The following is a 24,167-nucleotide window of genomic DNA, read 5'->3' as shown; positions in this document are numbered from 1 at the left end:
GTAAACCAGATGGAAAACTGCTGCAGATCCGCAGCGGCCAATCCGCAATGTGTGCACATAGCCTAAGAGCGAGAAAGAGGCCAGAACGAGGCTCCCACAGACTCACACTGATTAGTGACCTCTGCGCTGCTCCATGATACACTGGAGCCTCGGACAGGTCACAAACTGCAGGAGACGGAGCCGAGCTGAGACAAAAACAGATGAAAACGCCAGAAGGTGAGTATCAGACAGGGGGCAGGGGACAGGGATTGTCAGCACCGCTCCAGCAATGAAATTAAAATAATGCTGGAGTGGTGCTGTAAATGTGATGCAGCTCTTGGTTACTGTATGGGGGCTTCATATACTAATACTCATAAAAGACCCAGGTGGTACGTATCAAAAGCCCCCTACCCCCCCCCCCATCTCCAGCCTCCCCAGACAGCAAATATTACCTGTGATGGAGTACATATAATATCAGAACAAAACATTATAATATTCAGCCCCCAGTGACCTGTCCCCCCCTCCCCCCACACTTCAGCCCCAATACCCCCATCATCTCACATCCACCCCTCAGTGCCCTGTCCCACCTCACCCACCTTCTCCCCTCACAGCACCCAAATGGTCTTACATTCACCCCCCCCCCCCCAGTGTTCTGTCTCCCCTCCCCCACAATACCCCCATGGTCTCACATTCACCCCCCAGTACCCTGTCCCCCCTCACCCACTTTCAGCGCCCACAATACCCCAACGGTCTCACAGTGACATCCCTGAATTTAATAAACCTAAAATGTTCCATCCCCACTGATAAAGTTTGCAGGCAGGACCAGGAAGTGTCTAGGTGAAATGCAAAATGGTGGGCACTAGGACCCAGTGTGCCTGAGCCAATCCCAGCGTGCACAGAGTGAAGAAGAAAACTGCAGCCGGAAAAGCTTCATGATCAGGTCAGATGGGCGAAACCATTCACTGCAGGAGGGAGACTGCAGCTTGTCAGACGGGAGCAGACATTATACTGCTCTGCTCCTATGCGGTGTTCTGCCCTTGCTCCCGGTGGGCCCCTTCATGTGACAGGGCCCGGGGCGACGGCCCCCTCTGCCCCCCCAGTAGCTACGCTACTGTATACAGTCCATGGTGCTTGCTGGTTCTTTGTGCAGGGGAGACAAGAATGTCTAAATTCTGCAGCAACACGTAATGATTCGGGGAAATAATACTTTACTGCAGTGAATAGTAATTTTTCGTAATCACTATGGAAACCGTTCTCCATCTTGTTTAAATGGCAGAAAAACAGCTGTCAAATTCTCCTGCGCAAAACCTTGAAGTGAGTCGTGGAACGCAAACTTCCGGATTCTCATACTAGTTGTTGTGACTTACTAACTCCGCCTATTAGTTAAGATGACCCCACCCACTTCATAGTCTCAACTTTCTGATTGGCCACGCTGGTCTAACCACCCTCTATGCGCCGCTAGTCCATGGTCCCCCAGTAAGATGTCTTCTGCTGTCACTGAGCTCCAGTGCTTGACAAGCGCGCAGCTAGGAATAAGGCAACATGGCGGCCGTGCCTGGGGGAGCCTGACAGCGTGCAGGAGCAGAGCATGAACGCCGTAGGGAAGGTGAGCCGTGCCGAGGAAGAGGAGGTACTGAGCGGCTGCACGTAGCAACAGGAGACTGCACCGAGTGCGCAGTGTGCAGATACCTGACAGGGGAGGACCCTCCTCATGTGCATGAAAGCCCGGACCACCTCTGTGTACAGTGGTGAGGGAGGACCACCAATGTGTGTATATATACAGTGATGAGGGAGGACCACCTCTGTGTACAGTGATGAGGGAGGACCACCAATGTGTGTATATATACACTGATGAGGGAGGACCACCTCTGTGTACAGTGATGAGTGAGGACCACCAATGTGTGTATATATACAGTGATGAGGGAGGACCACCTCTGTGTACAGTGATGAGGGAGGACCATCAATGTGTGTATATATACAGTGATGAGGGAGGACCACCTCTGTGTACAGTGATGAGTGAGGACCACCAATGTGTGTATATATACAGTGATGAGGGAGGACCATCTCTGTGTACAGTGATGAGTGAGGACCACCAATGTGTGTATATATACAGTGATGAGGGAGGACCACCAATGTGTGTATATATACAGTGATGAGGGAGGACCACCAATGTGTGTATATATACAGTGATGAGGGAGGACCACCAATGTGTGTATATATACAGTGATGAGGGAGGACCACCTCTGTGAGTATACAGTCATGAGGGAGGACCACCTGTGTGTGTGTGTGTGTGTGTACAGTGATGAGGGAGGACCACCTCTGTACAGTGATGAGGGAGGACCACCAATGTGTGTATATATACAGTGATGAGGGAGGACCACCTGTGTGTGTGTGTGTACAGTGATGAGGGAGGACCACCAATGTGTGTATATATACAGTGATGAGGGAGGACCACCTGTGTGTGTGTGTGTGTACAGTGATGAGGGAGGACCACCTCTGTGTACAGTGATGAGGGAGGACCACCAATGTGTGTATATATACAGTGATGAGGGAGGACCACCTCTGTGTACAGTGATGAGTGAGGACCACCAATGTGTGTATATATACAGTGATGAGGGAGGACCATCTCTGTGTACAGTGATGAGTGAGGACCACCAATGTGTGTATATATACAGTGATGAGGGAGGACCACCAATGTGTGTATATATACAGTGATGAGGGAGGACCACCAATGTGTGTATATATACAGTGATGAGGGAGGACCACCAATGTGTGTATATATACAGTGATGAGGGAGGACCACCTCTGTGAGTATACAGTCATGAGGGAGGACCACCTGTGTGTGTGTGTGTGTACAGTGATGAGGGAGGACCACCTCTGTACAGTGATGAGGGAGGACCACCAATGTGTGTATATATACAGTGATGAGGGAGGACCACCTGCGTGTGTGTGTGTGTGTGTACGTACAGTGATGAGGGAGGACCACCTCTGTACAGTGATGAGGGAGGACCACCAATGTGTGTATATATACAGTGATGAGGGAGGACCACCTGTGTGTGTGTGTACAGTGATGAGGGAGGACCACCTCTGTACAGTGATGAGGGAGGACCACCAATGTGTGTATATATACAGTGATGAGGGAGGACCACCTGTGTGTGTGTGTGTGTGTGTACAGTGATGAGGGAGGACCACTTCTGTACAGTGATGAGGGAGGACCACCAATGTGTGTATATATACAGTGATGAGGGAGGACCACCTCCGTGTACAGTGATGAGGGAGGACCACCAATGTGTGTATATATACAGTGATGAGGGAGGACCACCTCTGTGTACAGTGATGAGGGAGGACCACCAATGTGTGTATATATACAGTGATGAGGGAGGACCACCTCTGTGAGTATACAGTCATGAGGGAGGACCACGTGTGTGTGTGTGTACAGTGATGAGGGAGGACCACCAATGTGTGTGTATATATATACAGTGATGAGGGAGGACCACCTCTGTGTACAGTGATGAGGGAGGACCACCTCTGTGAGTATACAGTCATGAGGGAGGACCACCTGTGTGTGTGTGTGTGTGTGTACAGTGATGAGGGAGGACCACCAATGTGTGTATATATACAGTGATGAGGGAGGACCACCTCTGTGTACAGTGATGAGTGAGGACCATCAATGTGTGTATATATACAGTGATGAGGGAGGACCACCTCTGTGTACAGTGATGAGGGAGGACCACCAATGTGTGTATATATACAGTGATGAGGGAGGACCACCTCTGTGTACAGTGATGAGTGAGGACCACCAATGTGTGTATATATACAGTGATGAGGGAGGACCACCTCTGTGTACAGTGATGAGGGAGGACCATCAATGTGTGTATATATACAGTGATGAGGGAGGACCACCTCTGTGTACAGTGATGAGTGAGGACCACCAATGTGTGTATATATACAGTGATGAGGGAGGACCATCTCTGTGTACAGTGATGAGTGAGGACCACCAATGTGTGTATATATACAGTGATGAGGGAGGACCACCAATGTGTGTATATATACAGTGATGAGGGAGGACCACCAATGTGTGTATATATACAGTGATGAGGGAGGACCACCTCTGTGAGTATACAGTCATGAGGGAGGACCACCTGTGTGTGTGTACAGTGATGAGGGAGGACCACCTCTGTACAGTGATGAGGGAGGACCACCAATGTGTGTATATATACAGTGATGAGGGAGGACCACCTGTGTGTGTGTGTGTGTGTGTGTGTGTGTGTGTACAGTGATGAGGGAGGACCACCTCTGTGTACAGTGATGAGGGAGGACCACCAATGTGTGTATATATACAGTGATGAGGGAGGACCACCTGTGTGTGTGTGTACAGTGATGAGTGAGGACCACCAATGTGTGTATATATACAGTGATGAGGGAGGACGACCTGTGTGTGTGTGTACAGTGATGAGGGAGGACCACTTCTGTACAGTGATGAGGGAGGACCACCAATGTGTGTATATATACAGTGATGAGGGAGGACCACCTGTGTGTGTGTGTACAGTGATGAGGGAGGACCACCAATGTGTGTATATATACAGTGATGAGGGAGGACGACCTGTGTGTGTGTGTGTGTGTGTGTGTGTACAGTGATGAGGGAGGACCACCTCTGTGTACAGTGATGAGGGAGGACCACCAATGTGTGTATATATACAGTGATGAGGGAGGACCACCTCTGTGAGTATACAGTCATGAGGGAGGACCACCTGCGTGTGTGTGTGTGTGTGTGTGTGTGTACGTACAGTGATGAGGGAGGACCACCTCTGTACAGTGATGAGGGAGGACCACCAATGTGTGTATATATACAGTGATGAGGGAGGACCACCTGTGTGTGTGTGTACAGTGATGAGGGAGGACCACCTCTGTACAGTGATGAGGGAGGACCACCAATGTGTGTATATATACAGTGATGAGGGAGGACCACCTGTGTGTGTGTGTGTGTGTGTGTGTGTACAGTGATGAGGGAGGACCACCAATGTGTGTATATATACAGTGATGAGGGAGGACCACCTCTGTGTACAGTGATGAGGGAGGACCACCAATGTGTGTATATATACAGTGATGAGGGAGGACCACCTCTGTGAGTATACAGTCATGAGGGAGGACCACCTGTGTGTGTGTGTGTGTGTGTACAGTGATGAGGGAGGACCACCTCTGTACAGTGATGAGGGAGGACCACCAATGTGTGTATATATACAGTGACGAGGGAGGACCACCAATGTGTGTATATATACAGTGATGAGGGAGGACCACCTGTGTGTGTGTGTGTGTGTACAGTGATGAGGGAGGACCACTTCTGTACAGTGATGAGGGAGGACCACCAATGTGTGTATATATACAGTGATGAGGGAGGACCACCTGTGTGTGTGTGTACAGTGATGAGGGAGGACCACCAATGTGTGTATATATACAGTGATGAGGGAGGACGACCTGTGTGTGTGTGTGTGTGTGTGTGTGTACAGTGATGAGGGAGGACCACCTCTGTGTACAGTGATGAGGGAGGACCACCAATGTGTGTATATATACAGTGATGAGGGAGGACCACCTCTGTGAGTATACAGTCATGAGGGAGGACCACCTGCGTGTGTGTGTGTGTGTGTGTGTGTGTGTGTACGTACAGTGATGAGGGAGGACCACCTCTGTACAGTGATGAGGGAGGACCACCAATGTGTGTATATATACAGTGATGAGGGAGGACCACCTGTGTGTGTGTGTACAGTGATGAGGGAGGACCACCTCTGTACAGTGATGAGGGAGGACCACCAATGTGTGTATATATACAGTGATGAGGGAGGACCACCTGTGTGTGTGTGTGTGTGTGTGTACAGTGATGAGGGAGGACCACCAATGTGTGTATATATACAGTGATGAGGGAGGACCACCTCTGTGTACAGTGATGAGGGAGGACCACCAATGTGTGTATATATACAGTGATGAGGGAGGACCACCTCTGTGAGTATACAGTCATGAGGGAGGACCACCTGTGTGTGTGTGTGTGTGTGTACAGTGATGAGGGAGGACCACCTCTGTACAGTGATGAGGGAGGACCACCAATGTGTGTATATATACAGTGACGAGGGAGGACCACCTCTGTGTACAGTGATGAGGGAGGACCACCAATGTGTGTATATATACAGTGATGAGGGAGGACCACCTCTGTGTACAGTGATGAGGGAGGACCACCAATGTGTGTATATATACAGTGATGAGGGAGGACCACCTGTGTGTGTGTGTGTGTGTGTGTGTACAGTGATGAGGGAGGACCACCTGTGTGTGTGTACAGTGATGAGGGAGGACCACTTCTGTACAGTGATGAGGGAGGACCACCAATGTGTGTATATATACAGTGATGAGGGAGGACCACCTCTGTGAGTATACAGTCATGAGGGAGGACCCCCTGTGTGTGTGTATATAAACAGTGATGAGGGAGGACCACCTCTGTGTGTATATATACAGTGATGAGGGAGGACCACCCGTGTGTATAGTGATGAGGGAGGACCACCAATGTGTGTATATAAACAGTGATGAGGGAGGACCACCTCTGTGTGTACACATTGATGAGTGAGGACCACCTCTGTGTGTATATATACAGTGATGAGGGTGGACCACCTGTGTGTATAGTGATAAGGGAGGACCACCAATGTGTGTATAGTGATAAGGGAGGACCACCAATGTGTGTATATAAACAGTGATGAGGGAGGACCACCTCTGTGTTTATACATTGATGAGTGAGGACCACCTCTGTGTGTATACAGTGAGGAGGGAGGACCCCCCTCTGAATAAATATGGAAAATATATATGTGTGTGTATGTGTGTGTATATATATATATATATATATATATATATATATATGTATGTATATATATGTATGTATATATATATATATATATATATATATATATATATATGTATGTATATATATATATATATATATATATATATATATATATATATGTATATATATATATACAGTACAGAACAAAAGTTTGGACACACCTCATTTAAAGTGTGAAACAAATGGAATTGTGTCTTATATTCTCGGTTCTTCAAAGTAGCCACCTTTTGCTTTGGTGACTGCTTTGCACACTCTTGGCGTTCTCTTGATGACCTTCAAAAGAATGCCACATTTCCTCATTTTTGGAGCAATAAGTTATGTTTATTCATTTGATGTATTCCTTTTCACTGTGTCCCTATTACAGTCTCCAGTATATAATGAAGTCTCCAACATACTACAGTAATTAATGTGGACACCAGGGCCACACACTGACTACTCTTCTACCATAGCTGATTACTTTTTTACTTCAGGTTCAGTCTTCAAAATATTACTACCTTACAATGCACAAACAGCTCTTACCCCTTTAGTGACCGATTAATTTGGACCTTAATGACCAAGCCAATTTTTACAATCCTGACCACTGTCACTTTATGAGATTATAACTCTGGAACGCTTCAACGGATCCCTGAGATTCTGAGACTGTTTTTTGTGACATATTCTACTTCGTGTTAGTGGTAACATTTCTTCGATAAGACATGCGTGCGTTTATGAAAAAAACAGAAGTTTGGCAAAAATGTTCAATTTTGAAATTTTCGGGGTCACAAAATGGTTAATAACTAAGATTTCCCACATTGTCAACTTTACATCAGCACAATTTTGGAAACATAACTTTTTTTTACTATGAAGTTGAAGGGTTAAAAGTTGACCAGTTATTTCTCCTTTTTCAAAACCATTTTTTTTTAGGGATCACCTCACATTTGAAGTGACATTGAGGGGTCTAGATGACAGGAAATACCCAAAAGTGACACCATTCTAAAAACTGCACCCCTCAAGGTGCGCAAAAACACATTCAAGAAGTTTATTAACCCTTCATGTAGTACATGAGAACTAAAGCAATGTGGAAAGAAAAAATTAACATTTAACTTTTTTCACAAATCATGTACTTCAGACCCAAACATTTTGTTTTCACAAGGGTATCAGGAGAAAATGGACCACAAAATTTGTTTTGCAAATTCTTTTGAGTACATAGATACCTCATATGTGGGGAAAATCCACTGTTTGGGCACATGGCAGAAGGAAGTGAACACCGTTAGACTTTTTGAAAATTTGCTTGAATCGATGGCTGGCACCATGTCACATTTGGAGACCCCTGATGTGCCAAAACAGTGGAAACCCCCCCAATTCTAACTCCAACCCTAACCACAGCCCTAACCCCAACTGCAAAGAATAGAAAAAATAAAACAATTATTTTATTAATTTTTTTCCTAGCTAAGGGGGTGACAACGGAGAGGTTGATTTACTATTTTTTTTTTTTTATTATTTTGATCACTGTGATAGACCCCTATCACAGTGATCAAAATGAACCAATAGGAAAAATCTCCTATTGTTGCTGAGTACCGGCCGATCTCTATGGGCGCACTGCGCATGCGCCCACCATTTTCTTCCAGCAAGGTGGCATGGAGGGCCAGAGGACGGAGGATCCAGGGATGGCGGAGGTACCGAGAGGGCTTGGGGGACCCCATTTATCTCTCTTCTGGCATGCTAGATCATATCAGAGGAGAGAGAAATGAATGGAAAACTGTACTTTTTTTATCATCTCCGTCATTCAGTGAATAACGGCGATCACGTGACAGGGGACAGTAAACACACGAATCATGTTCTCCGGGCTCTCAGCTACCCCCTGTAACCGAGACCTCAGAGATTTTCCAACGCTGGGGGGTGCTATACACTTATTTCTTAGCGCTGTTAAAAAGCGGTGCTGCGGAATAAGGCCCCTTAACTGCCACCGTTAAAAGACGTATCGGTGGTCATTAAGGGGTTAAAAATAAACGTGGACTGTAAAATCCTATTGCCGCCATGTCAGTGTCCGTAGAAACCTCCTATTGCCATGCCGACCAAATGTCTGCCATTTTGCCCCTTAGAGACCTTATTGACATCTCACAATTGAGATATTAGCATTCCAAATGTTGAAACCTTAGTCCAGGGGTTCCCCAATCCAGCCAGCTACTGGTATAGACAACTTTATGGGCACGATGTATCAACGCTTTCACTCCAGAATTCCGGCATAAAAGCTTTGAAATGTTGCAAAATGTAAGCGCAACTTGGAGTTGTGCCAAAATTTTGCGACCTCTTTTCCTGCCAGTTTGTCCCAACCCCAATAAGATTGGCAGAGCTGGGGTAAATTAATGGCAAGCAGTGGTGTTGGATATGCCACAAATTTTACTACAGCTGAAAATGGATAGAGGTGTACACAGCTCGTCCGACACACCCGATTCATGAACAGTTGTGTATATCTCTTTGCGCCATCCACAAATCTTAGTCAAGTCCCTTCTGGAGTAAGACTTGTGGCGTAGTGAATTCTGACGCAACATCATGAATTTAATGAAGACTGTGGCAACGCCTCCGTCCCACCTCAACTGCTCCCATTTTGGTGGAACTGTGAAAAACTGGAGTGAAGACTCCCAACTGTCGAAATGATAAGCACAATTCCAAGTTGTGCTTACGTTTTGTGACTTTTTAAATCTTTTATGCCAGACTTTGTTGTGAAAGCTTTGATGCAACGGGCCCATTGAACCAAAAATTTTGCTTGACCCAATTTTTTTTTTTTTTTTATGGACATATGCTCACCCCTTTTTATATACACCTTACACCCAAGAAAATGGTCCTCAGTCTAATGAATTTGTAACCCAAAATGAAATGTGCTTTATTTAGAGGTCGTCTACACTGAATCAGTGAAGTCTTTAGAGGTTTATCACTCACATCCTTTTTACCCATTTGGAAAGAGTTTATCTGGTAACAATAAATGGTTTCCAACGTAAATTAGGGAAACTAATATAATTAAATGTGGAAAACTTTTTTGGATCTTTGTATTTCACTTCTTGTGTAGTTCCTGATGGTTAGAGTGTCTACTCTAAGGCGTGGAGTTCTGGCACAGATTTCGGTGGCAGGGAGCTTCCTCCTGCTCACTTTGTCAGTGACATATATGCAGGGCTGGACATCTGGCTTTGTTCACTAACCAAGCTAGCATTTATCTTTGTTGTGGCTTATTCAGAATAAGGGGGCTGACTTTGCTAATGAACAAAGCTAGACAGCCAGCCCCTTCTTATATGCCATCAATAGTGATGAGCGAACGTGCTCAGATAAGGTGTTATCCAAGCATGCTCGGGTGCTCATCGAGTGACTTCGGCATGTTTGAAAAATATGTTCGAGTCCCTGCGCCTGCATGTCTCGCGGCTGTTTGACAGCCGCAATGCATGCAGGGATTGACTGTTTGTTAGGAGACACACAGGCTCGGGAACTCGAACATATTTTTCGAGCACGCCGAAGTCACTCGGTTAGCACACAATCGTGCTCGGATAACGTGTTGTCTGAGCACAATCGCTCATCACTACTCATAAACATATGGAGGAAGAGAGCCTGCGCTGGAACTGTCATCTGCATGCAGATGTGGTTTTTTTGCATTGGACATTCTGCACTAATTTGTTCTTTTAGTGTAGTTGTATAGAGAAGAAGATAAGGCAACAATATTCTACTATATATTATTACTTTTATCATTATTGGTTTGTTTGATTATGCGTCATCTTGTTTCATAACTTTATTTTCAGGATTCTCCTAGAAAAACTTCACCTTCTGTTTGATTTAGGAAGAATTTGCTGTTTAAAATGAGATCTGTCACCGTCAAGGACTCCACCAGCTCCTTACCAAGGTACAAATGGATATCATGTATACGTGACCACACTGCAGCATTTCCTAGCTTACATTTAAAGGGGTTATCCACTTTGTTTAGTTTAGGACATGATTTTGTGGCCCTTAGTAATATATTAAGCTACGTTCACATTTGCGTTGTTGGGCGCAGCATCGGCGACGCAACCAACAACGCATGTACACAACGCAGCGTTTTGCGACACATGCGTTGTCATAAGATAGTAAAGATCAGGAATTTCGGCGCAGGGAAAACGCTACAAGTAGCGTCCTCTGCGCCCTGTCTTGTGCGTCAATATGACGCATGCGTCGTAAAACGCATTACAACGCATACCGGCGCATGTCCATGCGCCCCCCATGTTAAAGATAGGGGTGCATGACACATGCGTCGGTATCCGTCGACGACGCTGCGCCCAACAATGCAAATGTGAACGTAGCCTTAGCGTTACAGTGTCTCCACCTACGCTTAGTTCAGTCTTCCTCACCGAATGCACAGAACTACTGTCCTCAAAATGGTTGCTGATCGAGGGGCATGTGACCAGATTTGTCAGACTCTACCAAGTGAAAAATTGCTCTTTCCATATGCAGTGTTTTTCAATCGAAGGAGGCATATAGACAGGTCTGCTCACTTAGTTTTCCAACACTCACCTTTTTGAGAACAGGAGAGCTGTGCAGTCCATAAAGGCTGCATTATAATGGAAGAAATTAGATCTAAACTTGTAATACTTAGAGTACTGGTCAAGAGTTTGGACACACCTGTTCTTTCAGTGGTTTTCCTTATTCTTTTACTCTGATGCCACCTTTGAACACACTTTGCACTCGCTCAAGCAGCTCCGTCAAGGCAGCCACCTGCAATGGCTTTCCAACAGCCCCAAAGTGAAATGCTGAGTCACTTCTCACGGACAAGCCAAAAGTCAGGGTAGTCAAGGAGTCAAAATCCATGGGGGTACATCATAGACAGAGGGAAGAGACAGCGGGGTGGCTGGGTAACAAACCGAGGTCAGAATACCAGGAAGAAAGCGGTTCACCGCAAAGGGTCTAGACAAAGCAGATGGTCAGAACGAGGTCCAAGTTCAGGAAGCAAAAAGTTCCACAAGCAGATGCCAAACCACACAGAGCTGAATGTACGTCTGGTAGAGATCTGGTGCTGGCAGCCCAGATATGCAGCTGGGCAATCACGTGGGACAGGGAACACCAGAAATCTGCTCAGAACCTCGCAGTCTCAGACTGGACGGCTGAGCTGTCAATCAAAACACAGACAGGTCAGTAATTAAAAAAAAAAAAGCGACAAAGCCACTGCAAAAGACGTCTGAAGAGACCCTCCAGGGAAAACACCACCGACGGGTGTCCTGAAGTGTCTTCTGCTTCAAAAAATATGTGAGTACGCTGGTATCTTAAAAACGCATCATGCTCATACCTTTAAAGAGTTCCCAGAGGTGCTGAACACTTGTTGGCTGCATCAAATTTCAGTTGAGGTCGGGTGATTCTGTAGGCCATGTCATCTGACAAGTAATACTGTATATAATGGACACTGTGGTGACTGCACAACTTGGCTATCAAGGCGTCAATGTGACATACAGCATAAAAACAATCCAGTTCTGCCTCTCTATAATAACTGGATCAACCGCACCAAACTACTTTATAAAGACTAAGGCTACTTTCACACTAGCGTTAACTGCATTCCGTCACAATGCGTCGTTTTGCCGAAAAAACGCATCCTGCAAAAGTGTTTGCAGGATGCGTTTTTTCACCATTGATTAACATAACGTGCAGTGGCGGACCGTCGGGAGCAAAAAACGCTACATGTAACGTTTTTTGCTCACGACGGTCCGCTTTTTCCGACCGCGCATGCGTGGCCGGAACTCCGCCCCCACCTCCCCGCACTTCCCCGCACCTCACAATGGGGCAGCGGATGCGCTGGAAAAATGCATCCGCTGCCCCCGTTGTGCGGCGGAGACAACGCTAGCGTCGGGAACGTCGGCCCGACGCACAGCGACGGGCCGAGCCCGACGCTAGTGTGAAAGTAGCCTAAGAGATATGAGTAGATACGACTATTAATATCACAGATTTTTTTAAAAACACAATGACCATGGTCCTACATACAATTTTTTTTTTCAAGCCTATGGCCCAATATTGTGGGCAATAGTAAATTAAAGTAGATATCTGTAGATAAACACAATTAGGGTGAGACAACCCCAAACCTTATAACATTGGAAGAAGGAAAATAAATGGAGTGATCTCACCCATTAGAAGATATCAGTCAAGTCCAGGGAGTATATCAATCCTGATGGATCCACTCAGGACGGCCGGGATAGAGGTTTAGCCCTACTGAACCCTACTTGGGCTACAATAAACAAAATCCCCAAGCTTGTATGTGGAATATATCATCATCGGTGTCACCAGAAAAGCACCATCACATTTCTCCCTCCATGTTTGATGGTGTTCATGTCATCTGTAGAAACCACCAGATCGCCTTTTCTGCATCTCACAAACACATGGTGGATGGTACAAAAAATCTCACATTTTGTCTAATCTGAGCACAGTACAGATTTCCAGTGATCTAGTGTTTAGTCCTTATGTTGCGTGGCCCAAAGAAGTCTCTCTTTTTTGTTCTACTCCAGTAGTGACTTTTTTGCAGCAATTCAACCATAAAGGACTGCTTCTCATAGTGTCCCCTGGAAAGTTTGTGTTTGGGTGTGTCTACTACTTGATATCTGTGCAACAATTATGAGGGCTGTTATCTGAGGTGATGTCCATTTGTGTTTTATGAGGCCGGTAACTGATAAACACATTAGCAGTCCAGAAGATCCATAAAATCAAAACTTTTTATTATAGGTTTGTCCACTGTGCAAAATAACTCATGTAATTTAAAATGAGTCGCCTGGTGGCATTTTTGCCTAACCAATCTATGGCTCTGAATCAATTTTTAATGGCACGATCTACAACAAAGCTTTGAATTTATGGATGGACTTTTACCCATGTGTTCTTGAAGTTGCCTCATAGCCAGTAAGGAGCTTAAGGATTATAAAGAAGCTGATGAAAGTTTGGTGTGCACTTTTGTGAAGTTTGATAACCCTGATGAACTTATCCTCTGCTGTAAAGGTAATTCTTGGTGTTTGTTTTTCATGGGGTGATCCTCATGAAAGCCAGTTTCGTCATAACAATTGATAGTTTTCATGACAGCACTTGAGGATACTTTAAAGGTTGTAGTAATTTTCAAGATTGACCTTCATGTCTTAAAGTGAATACGGACTTTGGTTCTTTTCATTTATTGAGTGATTCTTGCCATATTCTGGCTTAGAACAGTTGTGGAAAAGGGCTAAGCAATGGATGGAGCTGTGTACCAACACTGACTGTGCAAAACACACTTGATGGTCAAAAACACTCTTTGAAGGTTTGCAATGACTCCACAAATTAACTCTTCATGAGGCATACTTTTTCATTGAAAGCCATTTCAGTTGACTATCTGATAAATGTGAAGGGGGGGGGGATAAACATGTTATCAGATTAAAATGGGGTTAATTTGAGGAATCTGATTTAACACATGTTTCTTTAATCCTTGCTTCCACATATGTTTGGTTTTTTTTTAGGTTTTGCTTCCTTAAGTCTGAATCTACAATGTGCACATTTCACATGATAGTAGAGGATATATGTGAAGAATTTATATTACAGACAAATTGGTACAATATTGTGCTGTTTAGCTATTAGCAGCAACAAAAGAATAAATTGGATTCTTAAAGGGAGTCTAATGGTCCAAACCCCAAAGGAGTCCTTAGGTCTGATGCAGTGACCTTCATACATTTAGCCAATACTTGCCTAATATGGTTAATTACAATCTTTTCCCTCATATATGATGCTCTTGTACTCTGTCCATGGTACTGAATCATTACTAAGTTTGTTATATGTTGACTTTGAAACTTTCAATAAGTCTTAGGGTACTGTCACACAGTGCCATTTTGATCGCTACGACGGTACGATCCGTGACGTTCTAGCGATATCGTTACGATATCGCAGTGTCTGACACGCAGCAGCGATCAGGGACCCTGCTGAGAATCGTACGTCGTAGCAGATCGTTTGGAACTTTCTTTCGTCGCTGGATCTCCCGCTGTCATCGCTGGATCGTTGTGTGTGACAGCGATCCAGCGATGCGTTCGCTGGTAACCAGGGTAAACATCGGGTAACTAAGCGCAGGGCCGCGCTTAGTAACCCGATGTTTACCCTGGTTACCAGCGTAAAAGTAAAAAAAAACAAACAGTACATACTCACATTCCGGTGTCTGTCCTCCGGCGTCTCAGCTTCTCTGCACTGTGAGCGCCTGCCAGCCGGAAAGCGAGCACAGCGGTGACGTCTGACGTCACCGCTGTGCTTTCCGGCTATGGCGCTTACACAGTGGAGAGAAGCAGAACGCCGGAGGGCAGACACCGGAATGTAAGTATGTACTGTTTGGTTTTTTTTACGTTTACGCTGGTAACCAGGGTAAACATCGGGTTACTAAGCGCGGCCCTGCGCTTAGTAACCCGATGTTTACCCTGGTTACCCGGGGACTTCGGCATCGCTCCAGCGCCGTGATTGCAACGTGTGACCGCAGTCTACGACGCTGGAGCGATAATCATACGATGCTACGACGTCACGAATCGTGCCGTCGTAGCGATGTAAATGGTACTGTGTGACGGTACCCTTAGGCTACTTTCACACTAGGGTTAACTGCAATCCGTCACAATGCGTCGTTTTGCAGAAAAAAAGCATCCTGCAACAGTGCTTGCAGGATGCGTTTTTTCTCCATTGACTAACATTACGCGACGCATTGCGACGGATTGCCACACGTCGCATCCGTCGTGCGACGGATGCGTTGTGCTTTGGCGGACCGTCGGCACAAAAAAAGCTACATGTAACGTTTTTTGCTGCCGACGGTCCGCTTTTTCGGACCGCGCATGCGCGGCCGGAACTCCGCCCCCACCTCCCCGCACCTCACAATGGGGCGGCGGATGCGCTGGAAAAATGCATCCGCTGCCCCCGTTGTGCGGCGTATACAACGCTAGCGTCGGTAACCTCGGCCCGACGCTAGTGTGAAAGAAGCCTAACACCTCAGGCAGAACCTGTATTGTTATGGCATATGCACATGAGATGTCTTTAAAAAGTTACTAAGGGTGCATTTATGGCTGGGTTCACAGGAGCATAGTTCAGTCCATACACGGGCCCCAATAACTGGACTGACTGTGGTTCTCTCTACCCAGAGTTATGAGGCTTCGCTATCAGTCCATGCATTATGGTTTGTATACAGACTTTGAAATACTCTTATGTAAACGTTAGCTTAAATTATCTCAGAGGGCTTAAAAGGTTGTTTCATCGCCCTCTAGTTTATTAGCAGTGACAGAGAGAACCTGGAAACCAGGTCAGTCAGATAAAGCTCTTTTGAAGGTTTTTCTGGAAGTACATTGGGGTGTGACGATGCACTTCTTTCTAGCTTCTCAACCTCACACTGTACTTGCTACCCAGCAGCACCCTAACCTGACAGATCAACAAGTCAGCGACTGACCTTTACCTGATGGCTTTTTACTTCAAGGCAAAGGGTATTGATGATCTATCCTTATCAAAGGTCAGTCTGTCAATGCCAATCTGACGATGACCGGATATAAAGATTGTATAGAGCTGCACTGCACAGCTCCATTCATTGTGTAGCAGCTGCTGCCAAGTACCGCAGATCAGATATTCGAAATAGGTTATGACTATCGTATGCTTGGAGAACTCTTTTATCATGGACAAAAGCATTACAGTATTGAATAGAAAACCTACCCAACTGTGTCCTATAATGCTGTTGTGTATCATCCTTATGTAGTATCGGGAGTAAAACTTTTCATTTTTCCATCTAGCCCAATGGAGCCTCCTAACTCACAGTGTAATAAATCTCTCCTGTATTGGAAGAAGAAGGTGCGCCTTGAGTATATGCGTCTGCAGCAGCTGAAGAGGTTACAGGTCAACCAGGGGGCCGGGGTGAGTGCAAGAGATGGCGAATTATAGTCTGTCCTTAAATAAGCTATGCTATTAAATAAAATTTGATATGGACATAGAAATTTAAATTTCCCTACCATCCTTTTCTTTTTCTTTTTCTAATGAAAGTGGGAACGACTTTCATCTTTTTCGCCCTAAATTATGATCATTATGTAGCAATATGTCATTTGTCCAGTCTACAACAGAATCTGCAATCAAGTCCCAGATTGCAGTATTTTGTTCCTTACATTTGATATTCACCAAGTAAAAAGGTGACAAAAGTCCTTCTGAACCTAATTCTTTAGCTTCTCTCTAATGCATGGCTCATAGGCTGTAGAGGACCTATAGACTTCCGACGTGTTTTTTTTTTTGTTTTTTCTTTTTAGCAAAATGCACTATGTGGACAAAAGTACTGAGACACTGCAGGAGCTTTTGACATCGCATTCTAAATCCATGGGCATTAATATAGAGTCCCCAGCTACCCTCTCCCAATACCTTTGCAACCATAGCAGCTTCCACTCTTAAGGGAAGGCAGAATTTTGTAGTTCGTCTTTGGGAATTTTTTCCCATTCATCCAGAAGAGACTTTATGAGGTCAGACACTGAAGTTCGAAGAGAAGGCCTAACTCGCAATCTCGTTTCAAGTTCATCTCAAAGATGTTTGATGGGATTGAGGACTATTTGTATCCAGTCTTGTTCTTTCTCACCAAACGCACCCAACCATTTCTTTATTGACTTTATGCACTGGACACAGTCATGGGGAAAAGAAAATGGCCTTCCCCAAACTGTTCCCACAAAACTGCATCTGCATTTGTCCTAAATATCTGGTAAGCTGAAACATTAAGATTTCCCTTCACTGGAACAAAGGGGTCCAGTCCAACCCCTGAAAATAACCCCATATTATTATCTTTCCTCCACCAAATTTTACAGTTGACACAATGCAGTCAAACAGGTAACATTCTCCTGGAATTCACCAAGCCCTGACTTATCCATCAGACTGCCATATAGATAAGCATGAATCTCCATTCCACAGAACCCATTTCCTCTATTCCAGTCCAGTGGTGGCGTTCTTTACCCCACGCCATATGACTCCTTGGCATTGTGCTTGGTAATGTAAGGTTTGCATGCAGCTGCTCCACAAAGGAGCCACATATCATGAAGCTCTCAGTAGACAGTTTTTGTGCTGATGTTTCAGGGAATCTGTCAGAAGGATCACCCATTCTAAGTCATCTGCATGGGCATGCATGTTATAGTATCACTTTATTCAGCTATCTATCTGTGATCTGATGTCTTATTCTCAAAAAGTTCATGATGTTTCCTGAGCTTATTTTATGTTACCAGTGTGATAACTACTAGCTGATCTCCTGATCTAACTGCAGACACATTACAGCTGAGCTAACACCGTACAGTAGAACTGCACTTTGTCTCATTACAAACACATTTACAGTTGCAATTGTCCTCCCATAGTGCTGTTAGCTCTGTTGTACTGTCCTCCTCCACTGGCTGCCTGTGAGATGGAAGCTGAAGCACTGTGAGAGAACTGCAGCTGCAAATGGTTTTTGCAATGAGACAACTCTCACTTCTGCTGTACTGTTAGTTGTAATCACACACAGCTCTGCATTAAAACCAGCAGGCTGTAAGTCATTATATGTCTCACACTGGAAACGCCCCATTTTCATTTAAAATAAGCTCTGAAACCAGATCTTTAGGTAAATCTATGTCGAGCCCATATATCTTAACAGCTAATTTACATATTAAGAAAACCGTGGATTTCTCTAGAATAAGATATCAGATCACAGATATCAAAGTATCATTTTATTCAACATCCTATGACCTACAGTATATACCCATCTATATGGCTTAGGAGGGTTGATTCCATTGACAGATTCCCTTTAAAGGGAATCTGTCATCAGGTTTTTGCTACCTCATCTGAGAGCAGCATGATGCAGGCAAAGAGAAGCTGAATCCAACGATGTATCACTTAGTTTACTGAGTTCAGCCCTTCAGACACAATCAGAGATTTAGATAGCATGAAGCAGAGCTGAGGAAGCTAGAAATGTTTGAAAATGTTTGAGTTACTGATTCACTGGGACTATAAGTGTTTAGTACATCCGTTAGGCCAGGAGAACTAACAGGTTCCCTGTATATTGAGAATGCAGGGTATTCACTAATTATGAGAGCAGACTGTGAATCTTGCTTGTGGAGAAACGGGGTCAGTGGGTGCTCTCGTCCGCTGGCCCGGCTGTCTTTAGCAAGACTGCATGGACCACGGCTCATACCACTGAATGCCCGCTCTATCTCCCCGTGGGCAATACACTACACAGACAACACAGGGTTAAGGTAAAACAGTGTGGCAATACTTTATTGAACCACAACACACAATAGCAAACAGAACAATCTCACCATGGCTGGAATTGTTTGGTTACATGGGCGCATATAAAATATCACTGCGTCTCCATGTATTTCCAGTATGACATGATGTCAGAGCTCCCAGAGTCACTACTCCATCTGTGGATGAACGCACAGAGAAGGGGTAACGACAAGCATAGGGAGATGACCAAGAACTGTCCATAGAGTCCATACAAGGTCCAAAGCCAGTTGACACGAGAGTCACCACCTGGCTTATCTGACCATCTCCATGGAACCAGGCGACCAGCGGGTCCCAACCCTGGCTTTCTCCAAACATATCCATGGTTCAGAGATGGTCACTGGATCAGATCTGTGTCCTTCCAACCGGAGCCGAAAACCCCTAGGTTGTTTCCTATAGAATCATAGATCAGTGTCCCTCGTGATGGTGCCATGATGAATTGGCTGCAGTCCTTTCTCTTGTCTCTTGGGTAGTTTTCAGAATGTCTGGCTGGTAGCTCTGTGTTACTTCCGTCTCCCAATATGTGATCTTTGAGTCTTTTTTATACCCAAGGCATGTAAGCTATTTTTACCCAGGGTCTTCCAGTCCAACATCAAGGTAAGGTAAACAATGGTGATGGGATTAAGTAGCATATAAGCACACATCAATAAACAAAGCTTATTAACTCAATGTACAGTCACTATTACAGACTTACACAGTATGTTAGATAGTATATCAGTGGGCAAGTCTGTCCTCTTGACCCACCAGACACAAACACCTAAATTCACAAGCCAATATACAGACAAAAAGCCAGTTCTTTTGGTTTTGCAAAAACATGGTTGTCTGGGAAATTAAGATACAATCTGGTTTCTTCACATTGCTATTATAGCTGTCTATGGTGGCGAGCCTGCAGATTGTAGAACTCATTCTCCTGACTTTTGGCTATTGCTATGCTTTGCATATCTTTCTGTTTTCACATGAGCAGGCTCAGTATGTGGAAAACATAATGAAAATCCATCAGAAAACCAGCCTTTTAAATGAAGAATGGAAAAGTCTTAGACTGCAGCCAGTTCAGATAATGAAATCTTCAAATACACATCCTTTCCTGAAAAAGGTAACTTTCTCCTAGAATTCGTATTACAAGTGGTTATGTCTGTGGGCAGCCTGCTATAGAGAAGGACAAGATATTGTTTAGTGGAAAATGATTCAGTATAAGTTGTAATTTTATTATTTGAAATCCCTGTTTGCGCTATGCTTAGGAGTCCAGTGGGCGGTTCTATTTATTGACTGACAGTTATCTCATGCATAAGTGTATAGGGAAGGCTATAACTAAATAGGACCACATTCTGGTCTCCTCAGCATAGAAAGAGCAGGGATTTAAATAGATGAAATAAAAGTTATGCTGAATCTTTCCCATCAGATCTGTATATCTGTCTGCTTATAACTTGGTGACTGCAGATCAGACGTTATAGTCCTCATGACCGTATCTCAATGTACCTTATGGAATGGTAATCGCCAATATTCTCTTTCTAGTGTACTGTTGAAAGTACCTTTCCCGGTTTTGCCGTACAGACTATATATACAAGGTCTCTGAACACAGTGGCACTTGTTCCCATCATGTACTCTTGGTCTCCCCTCCAGCAAAACTTTATGGTATGTTGTTACACTTCTCATAACTGAATGTTTCACAGACCCATAGAGACAATTTAAGCTAAAGTGTGATCCGTCTGGAAGAATCAGCTCCTGAGACTTCGTCGATTACTCACTTATCTGTAAGGTGTTTTAGCACCTACAGCATATAAAAAAAAAAAGTTAAGGGTCTTTAAATCAGGATGCAACTTAAAGGGTATGTACATGTGCTAATCATAAGAGGGTAGTGCTCATAGAAGTCTACATAATGTAAGCTTAAAGGAGAAGGTTCCTCCCGAGGTTTGTAGAGGCTTTCCTATGGCATTCATTTATCCTAAAAGGGCGTCTCAGTAGAGGTGTGTTACCTCCATCTGGTGGGCTAGGTTCTCTCCTCAGACACTAGGTATCTCGGATTTAACCTTGTGTGCATGAAAGATTATTATTATTATTATTATTTATTTATATAGCACCATTCATTCCATGGTGCTGTACATGAGAAAAGGGTTATGTACAGAGTTATAGATATCGTTTACAGTAAACAAGTTTACAGTGACAGACTGGTACAGAGGGAAGAGGACCCTGTCCTTGCGGACTTACTTTCTACGGAAACCTAACCTGTGTCAAGTCTTCTGCAAATCTTTGTTTTAGTTTTTTTTGTTTTGCTTTTTTAAATAAACCTTATTTTTCCAGTTTGGTGGCTACTTGTCTGCAAAGCTGCTTTTGCAGAGGAGTGGCAGTGTCCCGACATCCAGTTCGAGACCACAGAGGGGTTGACATTGCAGGCACCCGAAGATGAAGGGCAAGTAAATATCAGCTTGCATCCCTCCCCGAAATGCTTACCCCCCCATATACCCCAATTTCAGGTTTGGGTATCTCTTGCTCCCAAGGGGTATTTAGTTTGGTCTCCTCCTTTTAATTCCTTAATGAGTCTCTTTTCCCTTTATCTGCGACAGAGAGCCGAGTTATTCTTTCATTTCCATGCATCATGCTTCTTTTAAGGTCACTTTTGCTGTGCTTGTGGCCTTCTTGGGCTTCTATGGATTCTGCTGACCATCACCTATCTATTTAGTGATTAAATACCTCTAGATACTTGTTGACTCCTCTCTCAACTATCATCTGCTTTCAAACTTGTTCCCGTCTTTACTTTTCTCAGACCTCATGTCTTCTCCCCAAGAACCCCACCACCACCTCCAACATGACTCATTTACCCCTGTTATATTCTTTACCTATTTTGTGTGCTCACACTGTGACAAAACTTGCTGGCCAGCCTCCCCCAGTTTGGTCATGTCTTTACGAAGCAACCTGAGCCGAAAAGCACTCCAATCGTAAGATAGTTAGGATTTCCTACTACAGATCCTTCTCGGCACCCTCAGACCATTCCTAGGAGAGTCCCTGTGGGCTAGGCTGCTTCCCATCCTGGTCATTTCAATTCCTCTGGGGACTGCGCTGCCTAATACTCTGAGTTTGAGCAGTAAGATAAGCTAAGTTCTCCACCACCATGTAAGACCTTATTAAGGCAGTGGGAGACACCCTCCATTTTAAGGAGAAACTTTATTTACATAATCGCAGTCTACAACAGCTCCTTTTTTCCAAACTATATGTGGATTTTGATGACCTCCCCGCTAAGGAGTGAAAGTATCCTGATGAATTTATGCTTTCCAAAGTCCTTTTCCCAATTTTTGAAGAAGATGTTTGTCTAATCATATATACCTCCCTTATATACCTCCCTTCATGGATTCTTAGCTCGCTCGTTCAGAGCCACATCCTTGCTTTTTTTTTATGCTGTATCTCTGCTGGCGAAGATGATTGATCATCCTTCTCTAAAGCGTCTTTTAGAATTTGCCTTCTCACTTTAACTGCATCCTGGGTCAGGAAGGCCTTTGTGACCTGGTCTAAGCAGTTTCATCTGGGCTTCTCTTCTTGAATGCTACAGAAAGATCCCCTGTATCTCGCCTTTCAATTACTACATGCCTTTAAAGGGAACCTGTCACCCCCCCTCAGGCGTTTGTAACTAAAAGAGCCATCTTGTGCAGCACTAATGCTGTATTCTGACAAGGTGGCTCTTTTAGTTATGCTCCCTGCACACGCTGAAATAAACGCTTATAAAATGTGCCCCCTCATACCGTGAAATCGTTCCGGGGGGCGGGTCTTCCCCCCCCCCCCCCCTAATCAGACGCAGCACAGCCGTCACTCCGGGCCTGTGCGCGCCGGGTACCGCCTCCTCTTGCTTCTTTAGCGTTCCCGGCGCCTGCGCTGTAAGTATTTATTTTTTTCCGGGCATGCGCAGTTGCGCTGCCCTTTGAACTTACAGCGCAGGCGCCAGGGACGCTGATGAAGCAAGAGGAGGCGGCGCGCACAGGCCCGGAGTAACGGCTGTGCTGCGTTGTCTGATTAGGGGGGAAAGACCTGCCCCCGGGACGATTTCACGGTATGAGGGGGCATATTTTATAAGCGTTTATTTCAGCGTGTGCAGGGAGCATAACTAAAAGAGCCACCCTGTCCGAATGCAGCATTAGTGCTGCACAAGGTGGCTCTTTTAGTTACAAACGCCTGAGGGGGGTGACAGGTTCCCTTTAAATTCCTTTGTGATACTCATTTCAATGATGCTAAAGCTAAATCTGTTGCTACTTGTCACTCCATTGGGAGGTGATGAAGTATGATGGCAATCTGTCAGGCTGGGGATCAGTGTTCTCCCTAAAACACCACTCAGGAACTTAATTGCAGAGGATTCCCAGCTCCAGATCAGTTTTCATGGAAATGAGAGCCATTTTTCTAGCGATCTCCCACTGATCCACCCTTTTTGAAGGACCACCCTATCCGATTTTAGGCAGACAACTCTAAAGAAGTGCCTATCTGAGAGACCAGTGGGGCACCATGAGCCCTTAGGCCAGTGGTCCCCAACCTTTCTGACCTTGAGAGCCACATTCAGCTCTGAGAGAGGGTTGTGAACCACATCTAGTTCCCACTCACCTCAAAGTTATGGCAACCAAAAAGCCCTTTACTGGTATAATGATAACGAAAGCTTTTCCACATAAATCACCCTGAAGCAGTTTACCAAGATCCAGGGGTTCCAACAATTCCCCCATTCAAAATTCTCCCAACACACTGTCTCATCCAGCTTCAAATGTCTTTTCTGATAGGCAGTATCATCCTGTCTCCAGCTTACCATAGTTAAATTATCTCTAAACATATGTACATCCAAAATCTGCTCTTCTGTGCAGAGCTGCTCACAATATTCACCATTTTGGGATGTGCTCTTCATACCTGTTTGCTAGACCTGGAGCTAATACATCAAGGTGGCAGACAGCCGCGAGCCACAATTCATGGGGCCGCGAGCCACATGTGGCTCCCGAGCTACAGGTTGGGGACCCCTGCTTTAGGCCATGAGAAAAACCACCAGAATTCTTGAATGCGTGGAGACTTGTATTTCAGCAATCTCTGTAGTGCTCATTCCCAGAGTGAACTATTGGGCTGCTGCCCAAAA

At 44.9% G+C, this 24,167-nt stretch overlaps 1 protein-coding gene across 3 annotated transcripts in view; it reads left to right on the top strand.

Annotated features, from left to right (window-relative positions):
* The first annotated feature begins 879 nt into the window (after positions 1-879).
* Positions 880-24,167, top strand: part of EZH1 (enhancer of zeste 1 polycomb repressive complex 2 subunit) — a 118,458-nt gene continuing 95,170 nt past the window's right edge. Inside the window, exons 1-5 of one of the 3 annotated variants that reach the window (XM_077252004.1) lie at positions 880-919; positions 10,624-10,724; positions 16,591-16,711; positions 20,040-20,168; positions 20,588-20,707. In XM_077252004.1, coding sequence (XP_077108119.1) covers positions 10,681-10,724; positions 16,591-16,711; positions 20,040-20,168; positions 20,588-20,707 — 414 coding nt within the window. In that variant the 5' untranslated portion in view covers positions 880-919; positions 10,624-10,680. Of the gene's footprint in view, positions 920-1,403; positions 1,586-10,623; positions 10,725-16,590; positions 16,712-20,039; positions 20,169-20,587; positions 20,708-24,167 lie in introns of those variants that run through there. The other 2 variants (XM_077252005.1, XM_077252003.1) reach the window with 2 other exon arrangements.

The sequence above is a fragment of the Ranitomeya variabilis genome, chromosome 4 (genome assembly GCF_051348905.1).
Source record: "Ranitomeya variabilis isolate aRanVar5 chromosome 4, aRanVar5.hap1, whole genome shotgun sequence".
NCBI lineage: Eukaryota > Metazoa > Chordata > Amphibia > Anura > Dendrobatidae > Ranitomeya > Ranitomeya variabilis.
This window is presented reverse-complemented; position numbering and strand designations above follow the sequence as displayed.